The following is a 20,663-nucleotide window of genomic DNA, read 5'->3' as shown; positions in this document are numbered from 1 at the left end:
TACAAAGTAATTTTTAAAGGTATAGAACCACTCTAATCGTCTTCTTGCATGCACTTAATTTTTAGAGGAAGAAGATGATGACGTGATCAGTTCAATTAAGCCGACCACATCACCTCTAAATTACACCACATTTTATTTTTTTTTCATTCAATTAAGCCTCAATCAAACCAATTCTCATCGAGTTCTTTTTGGTTCTATAAAATACTCTCTAATAGTCCTACACAAGAAAATTGAGAGCATTTCAGATATGGGAGCTAACGAATGTCATCGAGCAAATTGAAGGCTATTAATTTAATCTTACACGTTATGTAGTTGACATAGAGGAGGATCATGTTCAAGTAGGATAAGGTTGGTACTCATCTCGGTAACACTATTAATATCCCATTTTGTAATTGTTATAAATGATTTGATTCTAATATTCATGTGAACGACATGTGAGTAGGGGTATCCTATAAATAAGTTTGTATGAGACTAGACTAAGAAATATTTAAATACTGTTTATAAGTTTATTAATTGAGAAATTAATATTTCACCAGATGATTACGTGAGACTCAACCTCAATCTTGGGTGAGTTACTGGATATTTTTAATAACATTTTCAAAGAAAAGAATAGAAAATGGGTGAGTTACTGGATATTTTTAATAACATTTTCAAAGAAAAGAAAAGAAAATTACAAGTAAACGCAAGGGCATATAGGACAGGTGACGAGATCAACTAGTGGTTATACCATGAGGTCTATGTCACCCTATTAAAAAGTTCACGTGCTTTTTAACTATATCTATCTTCAATAATAATCAATAATATATATACAAAATATTGGTAGAAGATAACATAAAATTTTTCAACCAAAGTTCAATATTCGATTCGAAAAAGTTGTCTCAATTGTGATGACGTGAAATAGTGAATTTTTTTAATCAAATATAAAATAAAAAACTCGAGACATTAATTATTATAAAATTTAAAAATTACGACCAAATGAACATTCCACTATTATCATACATTTTAAGATTAAGAGAAAATAAATACAAAACTTTAAAAAGGGCAGGGAATAAACTTGTAATGGTAGTTTTTAAAACTCCAACGGCTATCTTTCCCAACAACCAAAGCCGTGGGATCATTGAAAGATCCAACGGCCAGGATTTCAAACTCATCCGACCGTTAGAAGCGTCCGCCTGTAGCTTCAAAAAGCTTCTCATTCCAACGCTTTGCTTCCGAATGAATTGATTTTCATATCAGAGAGAGAGAGAGAGAGAGAGAGAGAGAGAGAGAGAGAGAGAGAGAGAGAGAGAGAGAGAGAGAGAGGAGACCTCAAGAATACTTCCAGAAGAAGAAAAAAGGGTTTCGATTTCAAACAATGGCTGCAAGACCAGTAGTTCCCCAGCAAATCAGAGGTACACTTTTTTCTGGGTTTCTTCTGAACTTAAATTTCGATTAGTATTATGATGATTCGAACCCCAAATTGCTTCAAATACAAACAATTCTGCCCTGTTCGTTACTTCCCATGTTGTTACTTCCTGTATTGTGCTGATTTGTTTGTGCGATCATGGGGTCTTGTTTTTTTTTTCGTTTTCTTTCTGTTTCTTTTGTATTGATTGGTATTTGTTTTCATGGGGGAAGGCGAGGGGGAGATCGGCAGAGGGAAGCAGGGGAAGGGCGGTGCAGCGGCGGATGCCAGGAGCCGTCGAGCATTGGGTGATATTGGGAATCTGGTAACTGTTCGAGGAATTGACGCAAAGGTTAATCGCCCTATTACAAGGAGTTTCTGCGCTCAGATGCTTGCTAATGCCCAAGCGGCTGCAAAAGCTGAAAATAATAAGGTCTCCTCACAATCCCTTCATCGGATATATTGTCCTACTCTTCTTCATCGTTTTTGAGGTTTGTGAAGATCTTTGGTTTTCTTTGGTAATGCAGAAACAAGTGCCTGTTAGTGTAGATGGGGCTGCTCCCATTCTTGATGGTGGGGTTGTGGCTGCTAGGAAAGCAGGAGCTCCCAAGGCAGCACTGAAGAAAGTTGTTTCCAAACCGAAAGCGGCAGTGATCGAGATAAGCCCGGATTCGGTCGAACAAGATCAGGGAAAAGAAGTGAAATGTGCTAACAAGAAAAAGGAAGGAGAAGGGGTATCAAAGAAGAAGGGTCAAACTCTCACCGCAGTCCTGTCTGCTAGAAGCAAGGTACAACTTTTGACATTGAAAGTCGTAGTTGGTTGTGGTTCTCTTAATAATTGGATCACTTGTTTCATTTAGGCTGCTTGTGGAGTAACCAAGAAACCAAAGGAACAGATAATTGACATTGACGCAGCAGATGTTGGAAATGAGTTGGCAGAAGTGGAATATGTTGAGGACATTTATAAGTTCTATAAGGAAGTTGAGGTATGTTTTATTATTGGATTCATTTTTGGTTCATACGAGTCGGGGCCCCTCGAATCAATTCACTGATGAGTCTGTGTTGTATTTGTAAAGAATGAGAGTAGGCCTCATGACTATATGGACTCGCAACCGGAGATAAACGCTTCAATGAGAGCAATATTGGTGGATTGGTTAGTTGATGTCCACAACAAGTTCGAGCTCTCCCCCGAAACATTCTACCTCACCATCAACATAATTGATCGCTTCCTTGCGAGGAAGGCAGTTCCAAGAAGGGAATTGCAGCTGTTGGGTATTGGGGCAATGCTCATAGCCTCCAAATACGAGGAGATCTGGGCGCCAGAGGTATGTGTAAAATTCGACATTTGTTAAGAACAATAACTACTAGAGGTGGGTTGTGCTAACATAACATGGCATCATTTTTGCAGGTAAATGACTTTGTGTGCCTTTCAGATAGAGCATACACGAATGAACAGATACTAACGATGGAGAAAAGGATACTTGGGAAGCTGGAATGGACCATGACCGTGCCAACTCCATATGTTTTCCTCGCTCGGTTCATCAAGGCATCGAAGGACTCCGATCACGAGGTGCGTAACAATGAATGAATGCTTGATCCCTTCCTTGTTTACAAGTAGAAAACTGAGTGTATATGAACATGAAACTTGGTGCAGATGGAAAATCTGGTATATTTTCTGGCAGAACTTGGTATAATGCATTACAACACCTCAATAATGTACAGCCCATCAATGATTGCCGCCTCGGCAGTCTATGCCGCTCGATGCACGCTGAAGAAAAGCCCTGGTTGGGATGAGACCCTCAAACTGCACACTGGTTTCACAGAGCCTCAACTAATGTACGTGAATTGAATAGATTGTGTGTGTTTGTTGTGTGATTGATTCAACTAATTATGTTGTTGTTATATGTAAACCACAGTGATTGTGCAAAGCATTTGGTGGGATTCCATGGAGCAGCAAGCAAGAACAAGCTTCAAGTAATATACAGAAAGTACTCCAGCTCCGAGAGGGGAGCGGTAGCGTTACTTCAGCCACCCAAAGCTCTCTTGGTGGTGCCTCCTAATGGTCATTGATGAAACATTTGGTTGAAAAAGGTTCATTTTTTGATATTTTTTTCAGGGGAGTTGGCTTTTTCTTTACTAATATCCAAAAGTCAGTCGAAAGCGGGGAATAGATTACTGACCAAACTCATCCCATTCCAAAGCATAACAAACAGTTCCAAATTACCTTGATTTGTCTCTGTCTATATTTGTCTTAGTTTTTTTAAATACACTAAACTTTTACATTATGAACAAATAAAAAGCAAACTAACATAAAAAATAAGTTTTCAAACTACTATTAATGAGTATATTGGGGTCGCGAAATGTATTTGTATACAAATACGATTGTTGAGACCTAATCTTTCTTGGGTTCTACTTTCATTTTTTTAGAGTGGTATTTCTCTGTACATAGTCCACACACATGTGTGAGTACACTAAGATGGCTCGTTAATAATTCGTAGGCCTGATTGTGGAGTCGCCACGTGAGCATACTCCCCTCTATCACAATATAAAAAACTAACCCAAAAAGAAAGGAACATGGATAATAATGTAAATGTTCAACTATTTCATACCATAATACATAACTTGAGAAGTAATCCATGATCATACAAGTATATCATGCATCGTGTCACGTTTATTCTTGTCTAAGGCGTGTGTCCATGGCCGCATGTTGTTACATGCCAAAAACCCTTGCCTTTTATCACTTTATCCGCTTACCTTTACTGCTTTCATGGTATAATTTCCTTCTTGTTTTTTCCAAGTGTATGACGTTTAGACAGAATCATGTCTATACTTGGTAAGCATGAAATGCCCAAAAATGTACTATAGGGGGAGGGGGACTAGTTGTCAACTCCTCCCCGACTGTAGGCAATGTGATTCTAAGTTGGCTTGACTTACTCAGTTCTAAGAGTGAGTGTTGCACAATTGCCAAATCCGCTGCCAAGAAAATGACAATTGTGACACTTTCGTATCATAGCCTAATTGGTTCCAAAAGTGTTTCGGTAGACATGGTTAACCCCCTACATAGAGAACAATGCGACCCAACAAGGTCAAGGTTCTGAGCCAAGCCCTTCTCTGGGGCTCGAGACGCAAAGACCCTAGAGAATTACATCTTCGACCCTGAGCATTACTTAAAAAGACAAGCACTGAGACGGAAGAAGGAAAGGTCACCTTGGCTACTATGCATCTAGTTGAAGATGTAAATTGTGGTGGCAGTTGAAGTACTTGGACATCCAAGAAGGCCAATGCATAATAGACACTTGGGAAAGACTAAAATAGGAATTTTGATCTCAAATTTTTCAGAGAATATCATGATTTTGGTTAGAAGGAAGTTGCAGGATCTTAAACACACAGTAAGCATTCGAGAATATGTCAAACAGTTCTCCTACTCATGTTAGACATCTGAGACATTTGACAGATGTCTTAGCTAGATAAGATTTTCTATTTCTAGTTCACATAAGGACTGAAGCTATGGGCAACGTCCAAACTATATGAACAAAACATAGAAGACCTCTCCACGACCTACGCTATGGGCGAATGACTGTTTGATCTGAGCAACAAACAGTCCCAAGACACAAGGCGAAGCCAAACCTTCTCGAGCGGAGACAAACACAACTGCATATCCAATCCGCCTAGAGAGGGAGGGGGAGAACAAAGACAACCTCAATAAGGGACTAGAGTCTTAGGCAGAGTGCCCTACAATCAGAACCACTCCAATCGACCACCTCCTTCTTGCTTCCTATGCAGAGGGAATCACATGGGATATGAGTGTCCAAAGAAGGCATCACTACAAGCGTTCCAAGTATGTGGAGAAGTCAAAGGGTGAAGAAGCCGAAGGGGACTCAAAAGAACCGATCGAAAAAGGTCTCATGTATGTGGAAGCATGGGTGAACCACAAATTGGCCAATAGTAGGGAGCCACTCATAACTTCATGACCGAGACTGAAGCGAATTGGTTAAATATCAAGAGGCATCAAAACTTAGGGAGGATGAAGGTCGTCAACTCTACGACCTTACCGATCCTTGGAATTTTGAAGAAGACTGCACTCAAGTTGGGAACATGGAGCAGTCAAGCGGACCTTGTAATTGTCAAAATGGACGACTTCAATGTGGTACTCGGATGGAATTCTTACTAGAACACAAAGTGATCTCCATGTCTTTAGCCAAATGTTTGGTCATAACAAGATCCACCCCTACCATTATCCAAACAAACATCAATCATCTCGACAGAATCAAGATGATATTTGCACCCAAATTGAAACGAGGTCTTATGCACAACGAACCCACGTTCATGGGCATCCCTATGGTTGAAACTGAAATGACAGTTAGATTTGTTCCCATTGAAATACAACAAGTACTAGAAGAGTACCGTGAGGTAATGCTAGAGAGTCTACCAAAGACTTTACACCCTCGTCGGGGCATAGACCACGAGATTGAATCGATGCCTGAGTCAAAACCCCCGACAAAGAATGCTTATAGAATGACTCCACCAGAGTTAACGGAGCTGCAAAAAAAACTGGACGAACTACTTATCGCCGGGTTTATCAGACCTAGAAAAGCTTCCTAGGGATCCTTGGAGTTGTTTCAAAAAGAAGAAATATGGGAGTCTCCGCCTGTGCATAGACTACCGCGCCCTGAACAAAATTACCGTTAGAAACAAGTACCCTCTGCCATCATTACCGACTTGTTTGATCGACTTCATAACACAAAGTACTTCTCGAAACTCGATTTAAGGTCAGGGCACTATATGTTAGATAAAAGACTGTTGGTTTCCTTATTTAGGTTTACACGTTTTAATTAGTTTCTTAAATATTTTTCTTTGACCATTTGACAAACAGGTCGAATGGAATTACCAACTTTGTAGGCGGTCATTTCAAAAGAAATGGCACATATTTAGCTGACCACTCTACAGCATTTTTAGGATAGTTAATTGTTTAAATAGGTGAATCTGTTGACAACAAAAGATCACCTCATTTTAAGCACAGTCAAAATTTCAGCAATTCTCTCTCTCTCTCTCTAATTTTCGCATTTTTATTTTCTTCCAACTTCCTGTCAACGATTTTCTCTCACCGAAAAGAAAAGGATTTCACTGGCGATTATCGAAAAACAACAAGCGGTATCAGAGCCCGGTTGAAGCCATCGGTGGTATATCATTGCGGAGGAGCCAACCTTATCAACAGTCAAGTTGAATAGCTCAAGTGGTTAGAGCGTCGACCTAACAACGCATAGGTCTCAGGTTCAGTAGAAGAAAATGCAAAGTGCGAAAATAAACACATCGTGGAGTCTATCCCAAGAAGGCTCGCTCACTCCTCCACGCCGCCGCCAAGTGCCGGCATCTCCATCACCACCACGATGACGGGCGTCAAGTTGTTGTTGAGCGAGTACCGGAAGATGGAAGAACTACTTGGGAAGAGACTTAATTTTGTTAAGTATAGGTGCTTTTCTTCTAGTGTTCAAAGCTCTTTATTTTGGGGGCGTGTTTGCCGCGCACTTGTATGGTCTAGAGAAGCTTACTTGTCTTATAGTTTAGGTGCTTTATCCGTTTTTGGTTTTATTGCTTGTTGTTTTGTCTGGTTCAATAATACTGCTTATCCGAGTGAGTTTTACGAGCCGACTGGACTCGAAGCTTCTCAAGCTCAAGCATTTACGTTTCTAGTTAGAGACCAATGTCTTGGAGCTAACGTTTGATCCGCTCAAGGACCTACTGGTTTATGTAAATATCTAATGCGTTCTCCGACCAAAGAAGTCATTTTTGGGCGCCTTTACATCCTAGAGTTGGAGATAGAGCCACAAGTCAGCCTCTTGGCCAGGTACCGGAAGATGGAAAACCTACTGGGAAGAGGTGAACCGGTAGGCGTGCCAGCTCGAACAAGAGGTACCGGAGGTCGAGCTCGAACAAGAGCTCGGGTTATTTAGGTTTACACGTTTTAATTAGTTTGACCACAGGTTTTAGGAGGAGAATGTTAGATAAAAGCCGGTTGGTTTCCTTATTTAGGTTTACACATTTTAATTAGTTTATTAAATCGGTAGGCGCGCTAGCTCGATCAAGAGGTACCGGAGGTGGAGCTCAAACAAGAGCTCGGGTTATTTAGGTTTACATGTTTTAATTAGTTTGACCACATGTTTTAAGACGAGAATGTTAGATAAAAGCCTATTGGTTTCCTTATTTAGGTTTAGACGTTTTTTACCACAAGTTTTAGGAGGAGAATGTTAGATAAAAGCCGGTTGGTTTCCTTATTTAGGTTTACACGTTTTAATTAATTTATTAAATATTTTCCACCGTTTTAGGAGGAGAATGTTAGATAAAAGCCAGTTGGTTTCCTTATTTAGTTTATTAAATATTTTCTTGGACCATTTGACAAACACGTGTATTACCAATTTTGTAGGCTACCATTTCAAAAGAAATGACATAGATTTATTTGGCCACTCTCCTAGGCTAGTTAATTGTTTAAATAGGTGAATCTGTTGACAGAAAAATATCACCTCATTTTAAGCACAGTCAAAATTTCAGCAATTCTCTCTGTTATTTTATTTTCTTCCAACTTCCCGTCAACGATTTCCTCTCACCGAAAAGAAAAGGATTTCCCTGGCGATTATTGAAAAACAACACTAAAAGTTCGGATTGTTAAAGGAGATGAGCCTAAAACGACTTGGTCACTAGATATCGGGCCTTCGAATTCCTAGTCATGCCCTTTGGTTTGACTAATGCTCCTGCCACATTCTGTACATTGATGAACCAAGTTTTTCATGAGTACCTCCATAAACTCGTGGTAGTCTACTTAGATGACATAGTGGTTTACATTTCCATTGTGGAGGATCATCAACATCACTTGCGGTTAGTCTTCGAGAAGTTGAGTCACGAACTATATGTGAAGAGGAAAAAATGTGCATTCACGCAATAATGAATCAACTTTCTCGAAAACGTAATCAAAACAAGCAATGTGGGCAAGAAGGAAGAGAAAGTCAAGGTCATCAAGGACTGGAAAATCCTCTCTTCAGTGACGGAAGCACGCTTCTTCCTTGGATTAGCCACTACTACTAGCGATCCGTTGAAGGATTCTCGAAGCGTGCATGTCCCCTGACTGAACTACTAGAAAAGGAAAACAAGTGGAGTTGGACTCCACGTTGTCAAGAAGCCTTCGACAACTTGAAGAACACCATGATGGATGGGACAACTTGAAGAACGCCACGAAGCCCTTCGAAGACGGAACAGATGCGTAAGAATTTTTCATCGGGGGCGTCCTACTGCAAGATGGACACCCCATTGCATACGAGAGTTAGAAGCTGAATGAGGCAGAAAGAAGGTATGCAGCTTAGAGAAAGAAATGCTGGCACTAGTCAACTGTTTACGAGCTTGGAGACAGTACCTCCTCAGAGCTAAGTTAGTCAAGAAAGACAACAGTTACATATGCTACTTCTTTGACCAACCCAAGTTATCGAGTCGTGAAAACCTCTAGTATCAGATGCTTAATAAGCTTTTTCTAGGTTGAGCTCCAATGATGAAAACATTTTCCAACGAACTTTGGAGGCAAATAACATAGGTCCGTCGTCTATCACAACTCACTCGGTCATGCCATCGAGAATGGACAGACGTGTTGTTCATAAATCAAGACATCTCAAACATCCATCCATCCGAGTTCTATCGAGGCATTGGATCCTCCCTTGTCCATGCCATATCATTTACGAATTTTGTACCAGTTAGAGGGTGTATGGTCCAACCTCTGACTCAGGGGCTGAGGCACAATGTTGGCACGCTCATATTGTCCGACACTATCCTTTAAAAATCCATTTCAAAGGAAGTCGCTTGAGGCACTCATTTCGTAATGTTTACCCTCACTGTGACGCACGTATGCGCCATAAGGTCCAAGGGAGGTGGAGAGTTGACACCATGCCTCCCTTATAGCGCATTTTGAGTTATTTTCAATGTAACAACAAAAGTGAAGGTAAATTAACTCTAATAGGTTTTAGGTCGCCCATGTAAGACCCAAATGATCCAAGGAAAGAAATTCAAGGATTTAAGCAAGGAAAAGGGTCCTAAGCAAGTCATTCCTATACCCTAAGAAGTAATATTAAACATTTGCGTAGAAAATGTAAGGAACTTTTCGAATTTTTAATTTATTATCTAGAAGGAATTTCAAGATGCTCCATAAGAAAAAAATGACTAGCAAAGGATGAAGAATTGGTAGAAAACTTTTAGATCTTTGGAGAAAAATAATAATAAAATTTCGAAAAATGACAAATTATCAAAATATCCTTGAAAATATAGATAATTACGAAAATGTCATTCGGCCTAGAATTAGAACTTCCACATTGAACTTCTGCACAAAACTTATCCAATCTCAAAACCCAGCTGTTGGATCTCCTCCAAAATTAGACACAATTTAGAGTGTTCACAAATCATCACATCCAACCGTCAAAATTCAAATTGGAAGTCAGCAGCTCGCTAATTGGAGAAGATTTTTTCGACGAATTATCCAAAAAAATTAATCTTCAAATTTCAACGATTCTGGAGGTTTCAACGTCGGTGTAAGCTTCCCCTATAAAGTTTGAAGTTGGAGAAATAGTATGGAACAAGAATCAAGCAAGGTTGAGCTCCCAATCACAAGCAATAAGCGTTGGGTCTCCTACTCTTAGATTTATTCCAAATTCAAGAGTAATTTTCCTTCAAACTTGTTCGTACAGCTTCATAACAAGATTACCCACAATTTCTATGAAGGAATCGAGCGTTGAAAGTACCAAGAAACTATTGAATACAATTCGTCATTGAAGAGTTTCAAGGAAAACTCAAAAATTCAATCCAAGTCTACACATAAATTCGTCAAGAAATGCCAATCTCAATCAGTTTCTGCACCTCCAAGGAGTGTTTTCATAGAAGACCACGAAGAGAAATAACCTCAAGAACATGCCCAATTAAAGAGAATCTGTTTTGGGTAGATTTTGGGGGTAAGTATTGAATTCGTATCTACAGTCTCTTCTCCTTCAAATTGAAAATTCCTTTGGCTAACGAGGATCAAGTTGAGTAACTTTGATGAAGGAATCGAGAGCTGAAACTTTGTTGAACGAGCTACTCAATAAAATGAAAAATTGGTGTTTACGGGTGAGTTGCAAACCGAGAACGATTTCTGGAAATTAAGGTCCCAGGCTCAAAGTCGTTCCTCCAAATCAATTCCTTTAGCTTGAGGGAAGAATAAGGAAGAAGTTCCATGAAGAAATCGGACCTTGAAAATCCCTAGAATTGGTTGCCCAATAATAATCCTCTATTTTGAACTCCGACGAAAAACCTGATTTTCGACCAACTTTGGAGGCAAATATCTTAGGCTACAATCCACGAGAAGGTATGAAATCAATTCCCAACTCTTCCTTATAACACCATCATTAAGTTTCATGAAGAAATTGAGGAAAGAAACATTGTAAATAGAGTTTTGGAAGGTGAGTTTCAGATGGTGGTGCGAAGGACACGTGCAAGTCTTCTTTTTGTTCATTGTCCATAGGATGAAGACAATGACATGGCTGGTTCATGTCAAACCAAAATCCAACCTCTCAATTTTTCTTAATTTCAACCCTCTTATAGACCGGTTCTCATAAAAATATTTATAGTTCCAGAAACTAGACACAATAAGAAATTTGTTGAAGAAAATTTGAGGTAATTCATATATTGGAAGCTTGAGAACAGAGCTCCCGAACGTGGATGACGAGGTAAGTAGTCACCTTGGACTTTTCTTATGAAATACTTGTAAGAATCGCTTGAATTTCAGTATGAACCCCAGAATAAGTATGAATTAAGAAAACATGAAAGAAAAACACCAATAATCGAGAGTTAAGGTCTTGAATCGATCAAATTGCTCGAAATTTAAGTAACGTTAAAATAACTCACTAATAAACTCTATTGCCTTTGAATTTTTAATATAGACCACATCAAAACATATTAAGATTATATATGAAATTTAGGGGTCATTAGATAAGTATTTATGCCAAGAAACAGTGTAAAATGACCATAATGCTCATAAGATAATCTACCTTCAGTTCATGATCTAGATGACCTCCCAATACTATAAAGCTCTATACTAGATCTTATTTTATAATTTTTTGATGATGTTGTGAAATTTGAAAGTCAATAGAATACGTTAAGTAGCAAAACCAAGAATTAGGAGTAAAATGATCAAAATGCCCTTAGGACTACTTATGATATTCCAAGGTCTAAAGATGCTCCAAACCACCTACTACTTATTATAAGGCCTATTCTTAAGCGCATTGAGATATGTTTGAGATTTCAAGTTGATTAGAACAAGTTTGAAACCTAAGCGTAGTGAGGACCTAAGAAACGCATAAGGAAACCCCTCAAGTAACCCATACCCAAAACTCTTTAAAGAATTCATTATAATTTATGTTACAACTTATGCCTCAAGGAATTATGAACCTTAGGAACTTACAAGATTGAGAACCAAGATCAATACCACATAAGCTCTATGACTACCAAGATAAGAATAATGCTAGGTCCACTCAAAGGACAAGGGACCAAGGTCATCAGAGACAGAAACTAAAGAAGCTAGGTAATACTCATATCATGTCCAATGAGACCCATGACCTCCCATCACGCAGTGCTTTCAGAGGCCCATATTTTTCTCTTCTAGGTGGGATGCCCTTCGCCATGTTTTCTCGATGTCAAGTTTGATCTTATGTTCCGTCACTTAGATGAGATTCTCTACACCATATTATAGGTACTCTATTCACGATTTGCAGGATGTCATGTTCATGTTATACACCGATCACGTGACCATTATAGTCTTTCATGGGGAGTAATCTAAGGTCACGATAGAATAAGAAGAGAGTAAATTACCTTAGCCACAAATCAAGAACCTCCTAAGACCTCCCACGATACAACATATTTAGGACTCAGACTACGCTACTTGGAACATATGAAGCCTTGAGCGTAGGTATTCAGATTATGCTGCTTGGAACGTATAAAGCTTTGGGCATAGGTATTTAGGCTATACCACATGGCAAGCCTTAGGTGCAAGATTTCAAACTACATTGCTTGGAACGTATAAAGCTTTGAGGGTAGGTATTCAGAGTATGCCGCTTAGAACACATGAAGCCTTGGGCATAGGTATTTAGACCTATACCATAGGGAAAGCCTTGGATATAGAATAAGACTACATCTCTTGGAACGTAAGAAGCCTTGGATGTAGGTTTTCAGACTGTATCGAAAGGCAAGCCCTAAAATGCAGGTTCAGACTATGCCGCTTGGAACGCATGAAGCCTTGGACACAGGTTGTTAGGTTCATGGCTAGTACCGTAAATCCTAAGGAGAGTGTCTTGGAGAACGAATTAAGAACAACACAAGCACCTAGAAAGTAGCCAAGAACAAGACAACGATCAAGGAATAGAACATGGATCAGAATCTTAGTTCTAAGGACAAGAACCAAGAACCAAGAATCATAGTACTAAGGCCCTTAGAATAGACCCAGGTTTTAGAATCCAAGGACCAAGGTCCTCCAAATAGATCATGATAAGAACCCACAAGTCAAGAATAGAACTAAAGGGCCTAAGTACCTAGAACAAGAATAAGAAAAGAAAGAAATGTGGTACTCTAGCATATCAAGGACATGATTAAGAGCCCACAAGTAGGCTATTTACTCAGTTTTGTACTCATTCCATGTTTTTCAGGTAAACAAGAAGCTTGTTGAGGTCGGGAGCGGACTCTGGAGTAGGTGCCATCGACAAGCCTCACCTATCGTCCTCCACATCCTTTTGTTTCAAATATTTTGTGTTCGTTCCTTATTTTGTATTTTAACTGTCGTGTTGTGTTTTAATGACTTATGTATGAATACTATTTTGTAATAATACAAATATAATGTATATGATGTTTTAAATTTTATTTGTTTTACTTCGCGAAAAATCTACCTGTGTTTTTGGAGTAATCGAGTCACCTCCGGTTATTCATTCAATTTTTCACGGATAGACGTCATTTTAGCGAACGGTCACACACTGTCGTGGAACGTTCGTCCAAATATCGATTGACACCAAACTTACTGACCATTCATATTTCATATGAACGGATTTGAATCTAGACTGCATGCCTAAATTCCCTTTGAAACCCCGAATTTCTTGTCTACTCGCTGCCCTTATCTTGCTTATGCCTCATTCTAGCTTCGATGCCCACTTTCTATAGTGTGTTAGATGATGCACTGTCCTCCTCGATCGCATCATGTACTTGACTATGTTGGCCCTCACATGGTTGGATGAGCGCCACTTGAGGGTTGTCACTTTACTTGTCGTAACGTGAGAGTCACAACCTACCCTCCCTCTTTATAGTATGGTTGTAACATTAGCCAAGCAACTTGGATTCGTGGACAAGTTGTACTTTTAGAGAAATAGACGGGCAATTCGAACAAAAAAACAAAACCAAAACCAAAATCAAAGTGATTGAAAAGATAATAATGAAGCACTTATCGGTTGGGGTGGTTCCTTGGGCACTTATAGGTTGGTTGGTTACATGAATTCTAGTGAGTCATCAAAATTCACACAGCTAGACACCCGACCATATAATTTTTATCATTTTCGTGGCGGTTGAAGGAGATATTACTAACTTTTAAATCAAACTTTCAAAATTCAATTATGATTTACAAATCAAAATAAATAATCTTTTAAATGGTAGGAAAAACCCTTTGCATTTGAAACCTTTAAGAATTCAAAAAGTTTGTTATTGATATTTAATTAATTAACTTATTTAATATTTACAATAAATTATTTAGGACATACTTTGTAAATTGGTAAATATAAACTATTAAAGATACAAAATGCCTAAATTTAAAATAAATTCAAACCCCAAAAACTAATTTAAATCTAACAAACAAGTTTAATAATTTTTTAATTGTATAGATATAATTAATTAATATTTATTAGAATTTGCACATTTATTTAAAGGATACATGAATTTATAAACGTGAAGAGGAAGATTAAATTAAAGACAAAAAAAAAAATACTTTTATATATAATTCAGCTTTATTTTCCACTATAGAATAGTTTTTAAAGCTTCAACGGCTATCTTTCCCGACAAACCAACGCCGTCAGATCATAGAAAGATCCAACGGTCAAGATTTCAAAGTCATCTGACCGTTAGAACGTTGTCTGTAGCTTCAAAATGCTTCTCATTGCGTCTCACAAGTCTCCAAATGAATTCATCTTCATTCGTGAGAGAGAAGGAGAGTGATTGAAAGCGTCGTCGTCTTCAAGAATACTTTCAGAAGAAGAACAAAAAATGGCTACAAGACCAGTAGTTCCTCAACAAATCAGAGGTACAAGAAATTTCCCATCTAGAATTTAATTCTTTTTTCTGGGTTTCTTCTGAAATTTCATTTATGATGATTCGAGGTCCAAATTGCTTCTAATACTAAGAATTCTGTCCTTTTCTTGTTCTTCCCATGTTGTTATTTCGTGTATTTGATGATTTGTTCGTGTGTTTGCGTTTGAAGATCTGTATTCACTGTTTCTGGGTTGGGTTTTCTATGAAATTCTCATGGGGTCTTGTGTTTATTCGTTTTCTTTCGGTCCCTTTTATGTTGAATGGGGTTTTTTTGTTGGGGAAGGTGAAGCGGCGATTGGAGGAGGAAAGCAGGGGAAGGGCGGGGCGGCGGTGGATGCAAGGAACCGCAGAGCATTGGGTGATATTGGGAATCTGGTAACTGTTCGAGGAATTGACGCAAAGGCTAATCGCCCTATTACAAGGAGTTTCTGTGCTCAGTTGCTTGCCAATGCTCAAGCGGCTGCAAAAGCTGAAAATAATATGGTCTCCTCAGATATATATAATGCATCCGATTTTGTAATAATATGGTCTCCGCAAAGGCTAATCTTTGGTTTTCTTTGGTAATGCAGAAACAAGTGCCTGTTAAAGTAGATGGGGCTGCTCCCATTCTTGATGGTGGTGTTGTGGCCGTTAAGAAACCAGGAGCTCCCAAGGCTGCAACGAAGAAAGTTGTTTCCAAACCGAAAGCGGAGGTGATCGAGATAAGCCCGGATAAGGTCGAACAAGATCGGGGCAAGGAAGTGAAATGTGCTAACAAGAAAAAGGAAGAAGGGGTCTCAAAGAAGAAGGCGCAGACTCTCACCGCAGTCATGACGGCTAGAAGCAAGGTACAATTTTTGACATTGAAAGTCGTAGTTGGTTGTGGTTCTCTTAATAATTGGATCACTTGTTTCATTTAGGCTGCTTGTGGTGTAACCAAGAAACCAAAGGAACAGATAATTGACATTGACGCAGCAGATGTTGGAAATGAGTTGGCAGAAGTGGAATATGTTGAGGACATTTATAAGTTCTATAAGGAAGTTGAGGTATGTTTTGTTATTGTATTCATTTTTGGTTCATACGAGTCGGGGCCCCTCGAATCAATTCACTGATGAGTCTGTGTTGTATTTGTAAAGAATGAGAGTAGGCCTCATGACTATATGGATTCACAACCGGAGATAAACACTTCAATGAGAGCAATATTGGTGGATTGGTTAGTTGATGTCCACAACAAGTTCGAGCTTTCCCCCGAAACATTCTACCTCACCATCAACATAATTGATCGCTTCCTTGCGAGGAAGGCAGTTCCAAGAAGGGAATTGCAGTTGTTGGGTATTGGGGCAATGCTCATAGCCTCCAAATACGAGGAGATCTGGGCGCCAGAGGTATGTGTAAAATTCAACATTTGTTAAGAACAATAACTACTAGAGGTGGGTTGTGCTAACATAACATAACATGGCATCGTTTTTGCAGGTAAATGACTTTGTGTGCCTTTCAGATAGAGCATACACGAATGAACAGATACTAACGATGGAGAAAAGGATACTTGGGAAGCTGGAATGGACCATGACCGTGCCAACTCCATATGTTTTCCTCGCTCGGTTCATCAAGGCATCGAAGGACTCCGATCATGAGGTGCGTAACAATGAATGAATGCTTGATCCCTTCCTTGGTTTACAAATAGAAAACTGAGCATATATGAACATGAAACTTGGTGCAGATGGAAAATCTGGTATATTTTCTGGCAGAACTTGGTATAATGCATTACAACACCTCAATAATGTACAGCCCATCAATGATTGCCGCCTCGGCAGTCTATGCCGCTCGATGCACGCTGAAGAAAAGCCCTGGTTGGGATGAGACCCTCAAACTGCACACTGGCTTCACAGAGCCTCAACTAATGTACGTGAATTCAAAAGATTGTGTGTGTGTTTGTTGTGTGATTGATTATAAGGCGTCAACTAATTAGGTTGTTGTTATATGTGAACCACAGTGATTGTGCCAAGCATTTGGTGGGATTCCATGGAGCAGCAAGCAAGAACAAGCTTCAAGTAATATACAGAAAGTACTCCAGCTCCGAAAGGGGAGCGGTAGCATTACTTCAGCCACCCAAAGCTCTCTTGTTGACTCCTAATGGTCATTGATGAACATTTGGTTGAAAATAATTGAATTTGTGTTGATTTTTTGGTGTTGGGGCTGGCTTTTTGTTCCCTGAAAAGCAGTTGAATATGAATTTTTTTTAGTTGTGTGTAATCAACAATCTTATGTCACCAAGATTATGTGTTAGAAAATTGCTAACATAATATAATATCAATATCATTCTCAGTTAACCCTATGAGTTTTGTCTTATGTGTTCAAGTTTGTAGTTCAAAATTTGTGTAATCTGTGACTCCAGTTCTATAGTTCTGTGTTGAAAAGGCTTATCTGATATTATGAGATTATAGCCGACCGAACCCGATTTCTAAGTTGGGAGGAATCAAGAAACTCAATAACAACAAACAAAACGTGGATAACATGCATGATGTTTTTATTTACAAGGACATGACTTTTGGGGGAGGTGGTTGGCATGATTCAAACACCAAAGAAGGATTCAAATACATCTTGCGCAAATGGAGGGAATCAAAGCATGCCAAGTAATATTTCCCTTGAAGACGTCAATCAAAAAAAAGATAAAGCACATTTGGGATGACAAAGACACCAAAAGAAGCATAGGACGACACGTTCATGATATTGTTCTCAAGGAAGAATGATACGAGGCTACAACTTTCTGGAGAAAAAACTGTTATCATAACGTGACATGACAAATACTCAGTACTTCCATAAGGTCAAATTGATCTGCCGAGAGATTATTGAACTAGATTCGAAGTCCGTCATTATTAGAATCATTATCCACAGATTGTGACCAGAATATAGAAGTTTTGTTATTGTACAAGGATGGGTCGCTCAAGACACTTTAGAGTTTGAAGAATAAGCGCACTCTACACAAGTGAAAGTCCGAGCAAACAACAAGTCTCGTATACCAAATGTGGATACAAAAGTGGTGACAAAGTAAGAAGTGAAGAACTGCCACAACTAGGGAGAGCTCAGAAGAACGATAAGTTCCTTCATGAAATCTATGGAGAATACTTCCTAGAAGAACATATCAAAATCTTAGACCTTAACTCGTAAGAAATGGCTCGGATCTAAGGTAAAATCATTAAAGATTGTACCTTGTGGATCTTCTCGGTTCTTGACGGAAAAGGAAGTTTCGGTCACTCAAATCTCCTTCTTCCTTCTTAGGAGGAGTTCTTGCCTCAATATCGTGGCTGGAGACGACTTCCGGCTGTGGTCCAGTGAATTTTCAGCCGTTCTTTCTTCCTCCTCTCTTTAGGTTCTCTCAACCCTCTCTCTCTTTGTTTTTCCCTTTTGCAATAATTTGTCATGGTACTCAAACCCTAATAATGGGCCGAGGGGGCAAAATGACCTATTTTCTCCTCTATCGACTTTTGACGATTTTTTTTTTTAAATTCTTTAATTTCATGCTAGAGTGAGCAAGAAGTGACTCAATCAAGTAAACTCGGTGAACAGAAAATGGTATCTAACAACTTAGACCGTACAAAAAGAATCCTAAAGTCAAATCCAAAGTATACCAATACAACTATTATAGAAGACGAAGTTAAAGAGCCAAAGACATATGAAGGAAGAAATTATAGCCTTGGACCAAAATCAAACTTGGAAAATAATGTCAATACCATAAGATGTCAAATCCATCTTTTGCAAAGTGGATTGATAAAATAAAGTGTACCCGTATGAATCAATCTAGAGATATAAGGCTTGGACGGTAGCTCCATGTTTCTCTCAACAATATGTCTCAAATTCAAAATAGCTTCATTATACATAATTATGGCATCATCATACAAACTATCTCGGATTCAGATTATGATGAAACGCTTAGTCCAGAGGCGAAGATCATTATCGTACAGGTTCCTCCAATTTCAAGAAGAACGCACTTATGATGAAGATCATTATCGTACAGGTTGTAGTCTTACATTTTGTTCTTAATCAATATTTTTTATAAAAAATATTATTTTTCATTTTTAAAACTTTTCTTAATTTCTATGAATATTAATAAGAAGTAGATGTATGAGCTTCTCGAGATAAAGAACTCAATAAAAGTGACGTAAACTTTTAGAACGAGCGAAAACATAAAAATTCAATAACCTATTCAAAGTAACTTTATATTTAAAATTTTAGGTTTGTTAAAGTATCAAGAAGCATAAAATTCATATTTAACCTAACATTTTATACGTAGCGATATGTATGTGGGACTTTTCGCTCCATGGTGTCGGATAGCATGGGTGTCTGCTAGCCTGATGTGCTAGGCCCAGAAATACATATACAAGCCTGTTTGGTAGGTTCATGTGTGCATGTATGGGTTGTGTGTAGGGATGTACTACACATACAACCCTACTTGAACTGAAAAGCGAAACCTAAGGTCATGTCATGATGTTTTTATGTAAGGATAAGATCATATTGCATGTAATTATATCATACATCCAACCTTACCCGAAACGGAAAAGAACCTAAAGTTATGTAATGTTTATAAACTGTTTTGCATGTGATTATATATCTAACCTACTAAAAATTCAGAACCAATGTCATCCAAGTAAAACACGCGGATATGAGGAAAAACCTAGAATATGAACTCAGAACTCTTATCTCTCAAGCTTTATCATTTCTTCGCGGATTTGGACCATTCAAAATTCATTTTAGTTCATGGTTTGAGTTTTAAAAAATACTAAGTGACCTCATGGTTGAGGTTGGAAAATGAAATCACATGACTATTCACTGTGTTCTACTTTCTTTTCTTGGTAGGGTTAGATGCATAATACTTCTGCATGCACAGTTCAGGCATGAACCCACTAGACGAGCTTGTATACCTACCCGTAAGCCTGACTACAAGTTAGCGCACACTCATGTTACAAAAAATCAATAGAAAGACTCATGTTATAAAAAATCAATAGAAAGAAAGGAATACATATCATATCATGATGTACACATCCATACTGTTGTAAATTATCATAAGTTTTGATTTGATCGGGTTATTTTGATTAGATTTGATTTGGTTATTTGGATTAGATTTGATTTGCTTATTTGAATTAGATTTAGTCATACCAGGGTTTAGTTATATATCGAGATTTGATATCGGGATTTGGGAGAGTTTTGAGGGTCACATTGTTTTTCTTAAGTGACATATTAATGAGAGTATGTGTAGTGTGATAGTGAGGTACTCACTTGTAACACTTTGTTTATTAGTGATGGGTTGCTACTCGTGGATGCAGGGGAACTTCTTCTCTTCGAACCACGTAAATATCTTGGTATCTCTTTGTGTAATTCCGTTCATTGGTGTTGTGAGTACATTTGTTCCGCTTTCGGCGCACAACACATACAAACCATACTAGAGAAATATCCTATCCTCGTGACATACAACATACATGAGGTCCCATAATTTTAAATCATAGTACATGATTATGATGCACATCATACTTCTATTTTTTTCATGACATAACTTCCCTATAAGACATGCATATGTGTACATGACATATCTTTCATTACCAATGTCTTAGAGGCACCATCGTGAACATGTATCATAACATACATGGGCTAACATATTAAAAGTAGATGCATCACATAACATCCATCAACATAACATCAGAAAAATAACATGTACATAGGTCATAAGGTACATGTCCTTCATACAACACGCAATTTCTCTAACCTAGCCAAAATGCGCTCCAATTGATAGTCCAATTAGCCTAAGGCAAAGTCCTTAAATTTTTTGAGTCGATGTTTGTTTGCAATTTTTTTTTTTTTTCATTCTCTATTAAATTTATTTAGCCATGGATGTTTAGATTCTTAAATTATATATAATTATTAAGAGATTAAATTGATATTTAGTTTTTTTTTTTTTTTTTTAATG

At 38.3% G+C, this 20,663-nt stretch overlaps 2 protein-coding genes across 3 annotated transcripts; both read left to right on the top strand.

Moving 5' to 3' along the window:
• Positions 1–1,271: 1,271 nt before the first annotated feature.
• LOC111432356 (G2/mitotic-specific cyclin S13-7-like) lies at positions 1,272–3,620 on the top strand. Of its 2 annotated transcripts, XR_002708628.1 has the most exons (9): positions 1,272–1,391; positions 1,618–1,817; positions 1,912–2,172; positions 2,245–2,370; positions 2,461–2,709; positions 2,793–2,954; positions 3,039–3,220; positions 3,301–3,557; positions 3,588–3,620. XR_002708628.1 is itself a non-coding variant. In XM_023069203.1 (8 exons), exons 1-8 carry the CDS (start codon positions 1,355–1,357, stop codon positions 3,452–3,454), a joined length of 1,371 nt encoding a protein of 456 aa, XP_022924971.1. In that variant the 5' UTR covers positions 1,272–1,354; the 3' UTR covers positions 3,455–3,607. The 2 variants fall into 2 exon arrangements, 1 of the variants encoding a protein (XP_022924971.1); XM_023069203.1 differs by having other exon boundaries at positions 3,301–3,607.
• Positions 3,621–14,608: 10,988 nt separating this feature from the next.
• LOC111432355 (G2/mitotic-specific cyclin S13-7-like) lies at positions 14,609–17,004 on the top strand. The gene is made up of 8 exons (XM_023069202.1): positions 14,609–14,717; positions 15,009–15,208; positions 15,295–15,552; positions 15,625–15,750; positions 15,841–16,089; positions 16,178–16,339; positions 16,425–16,606; positions 16,698–17,004. Exons 1-8 carry the CDS (start codon positions 14,681–14,683, stop codon positions 16,846–16,848), a joined length of 1,365 nt encoding a protein of 454 aa, XP_022924970.1. The 5' UTR covers positions 14,609–14,680; the 3' UTR covers positions 16,849–17,004.
• The last annotated feature ends 3,659 nt before the right edge of the window (positions 17,005–20,663 follow it).

This window comes from Cucurbita moschata, unplaced genomic scaffold, assembly GCF_002738365.1.
Source record: "Cucurbita moschata cultivar Rifu unplaced genomic scaffold, Cmos_1.0 Cmo_Scf00038, whole genome shotgun sequence".
NCBI classification, from domain to species: Eukaryota; Viridiplantae; Streptophyta; class Magnoliopsida; order Cucurbitales; family Cucurbitaceae; genus Cucurbita; species Cucurbita moschata.
Note: the sequence above shows the minus strand (reverse complement) of the source record. Positions and strands in the feature narration are given on the sequence as shown.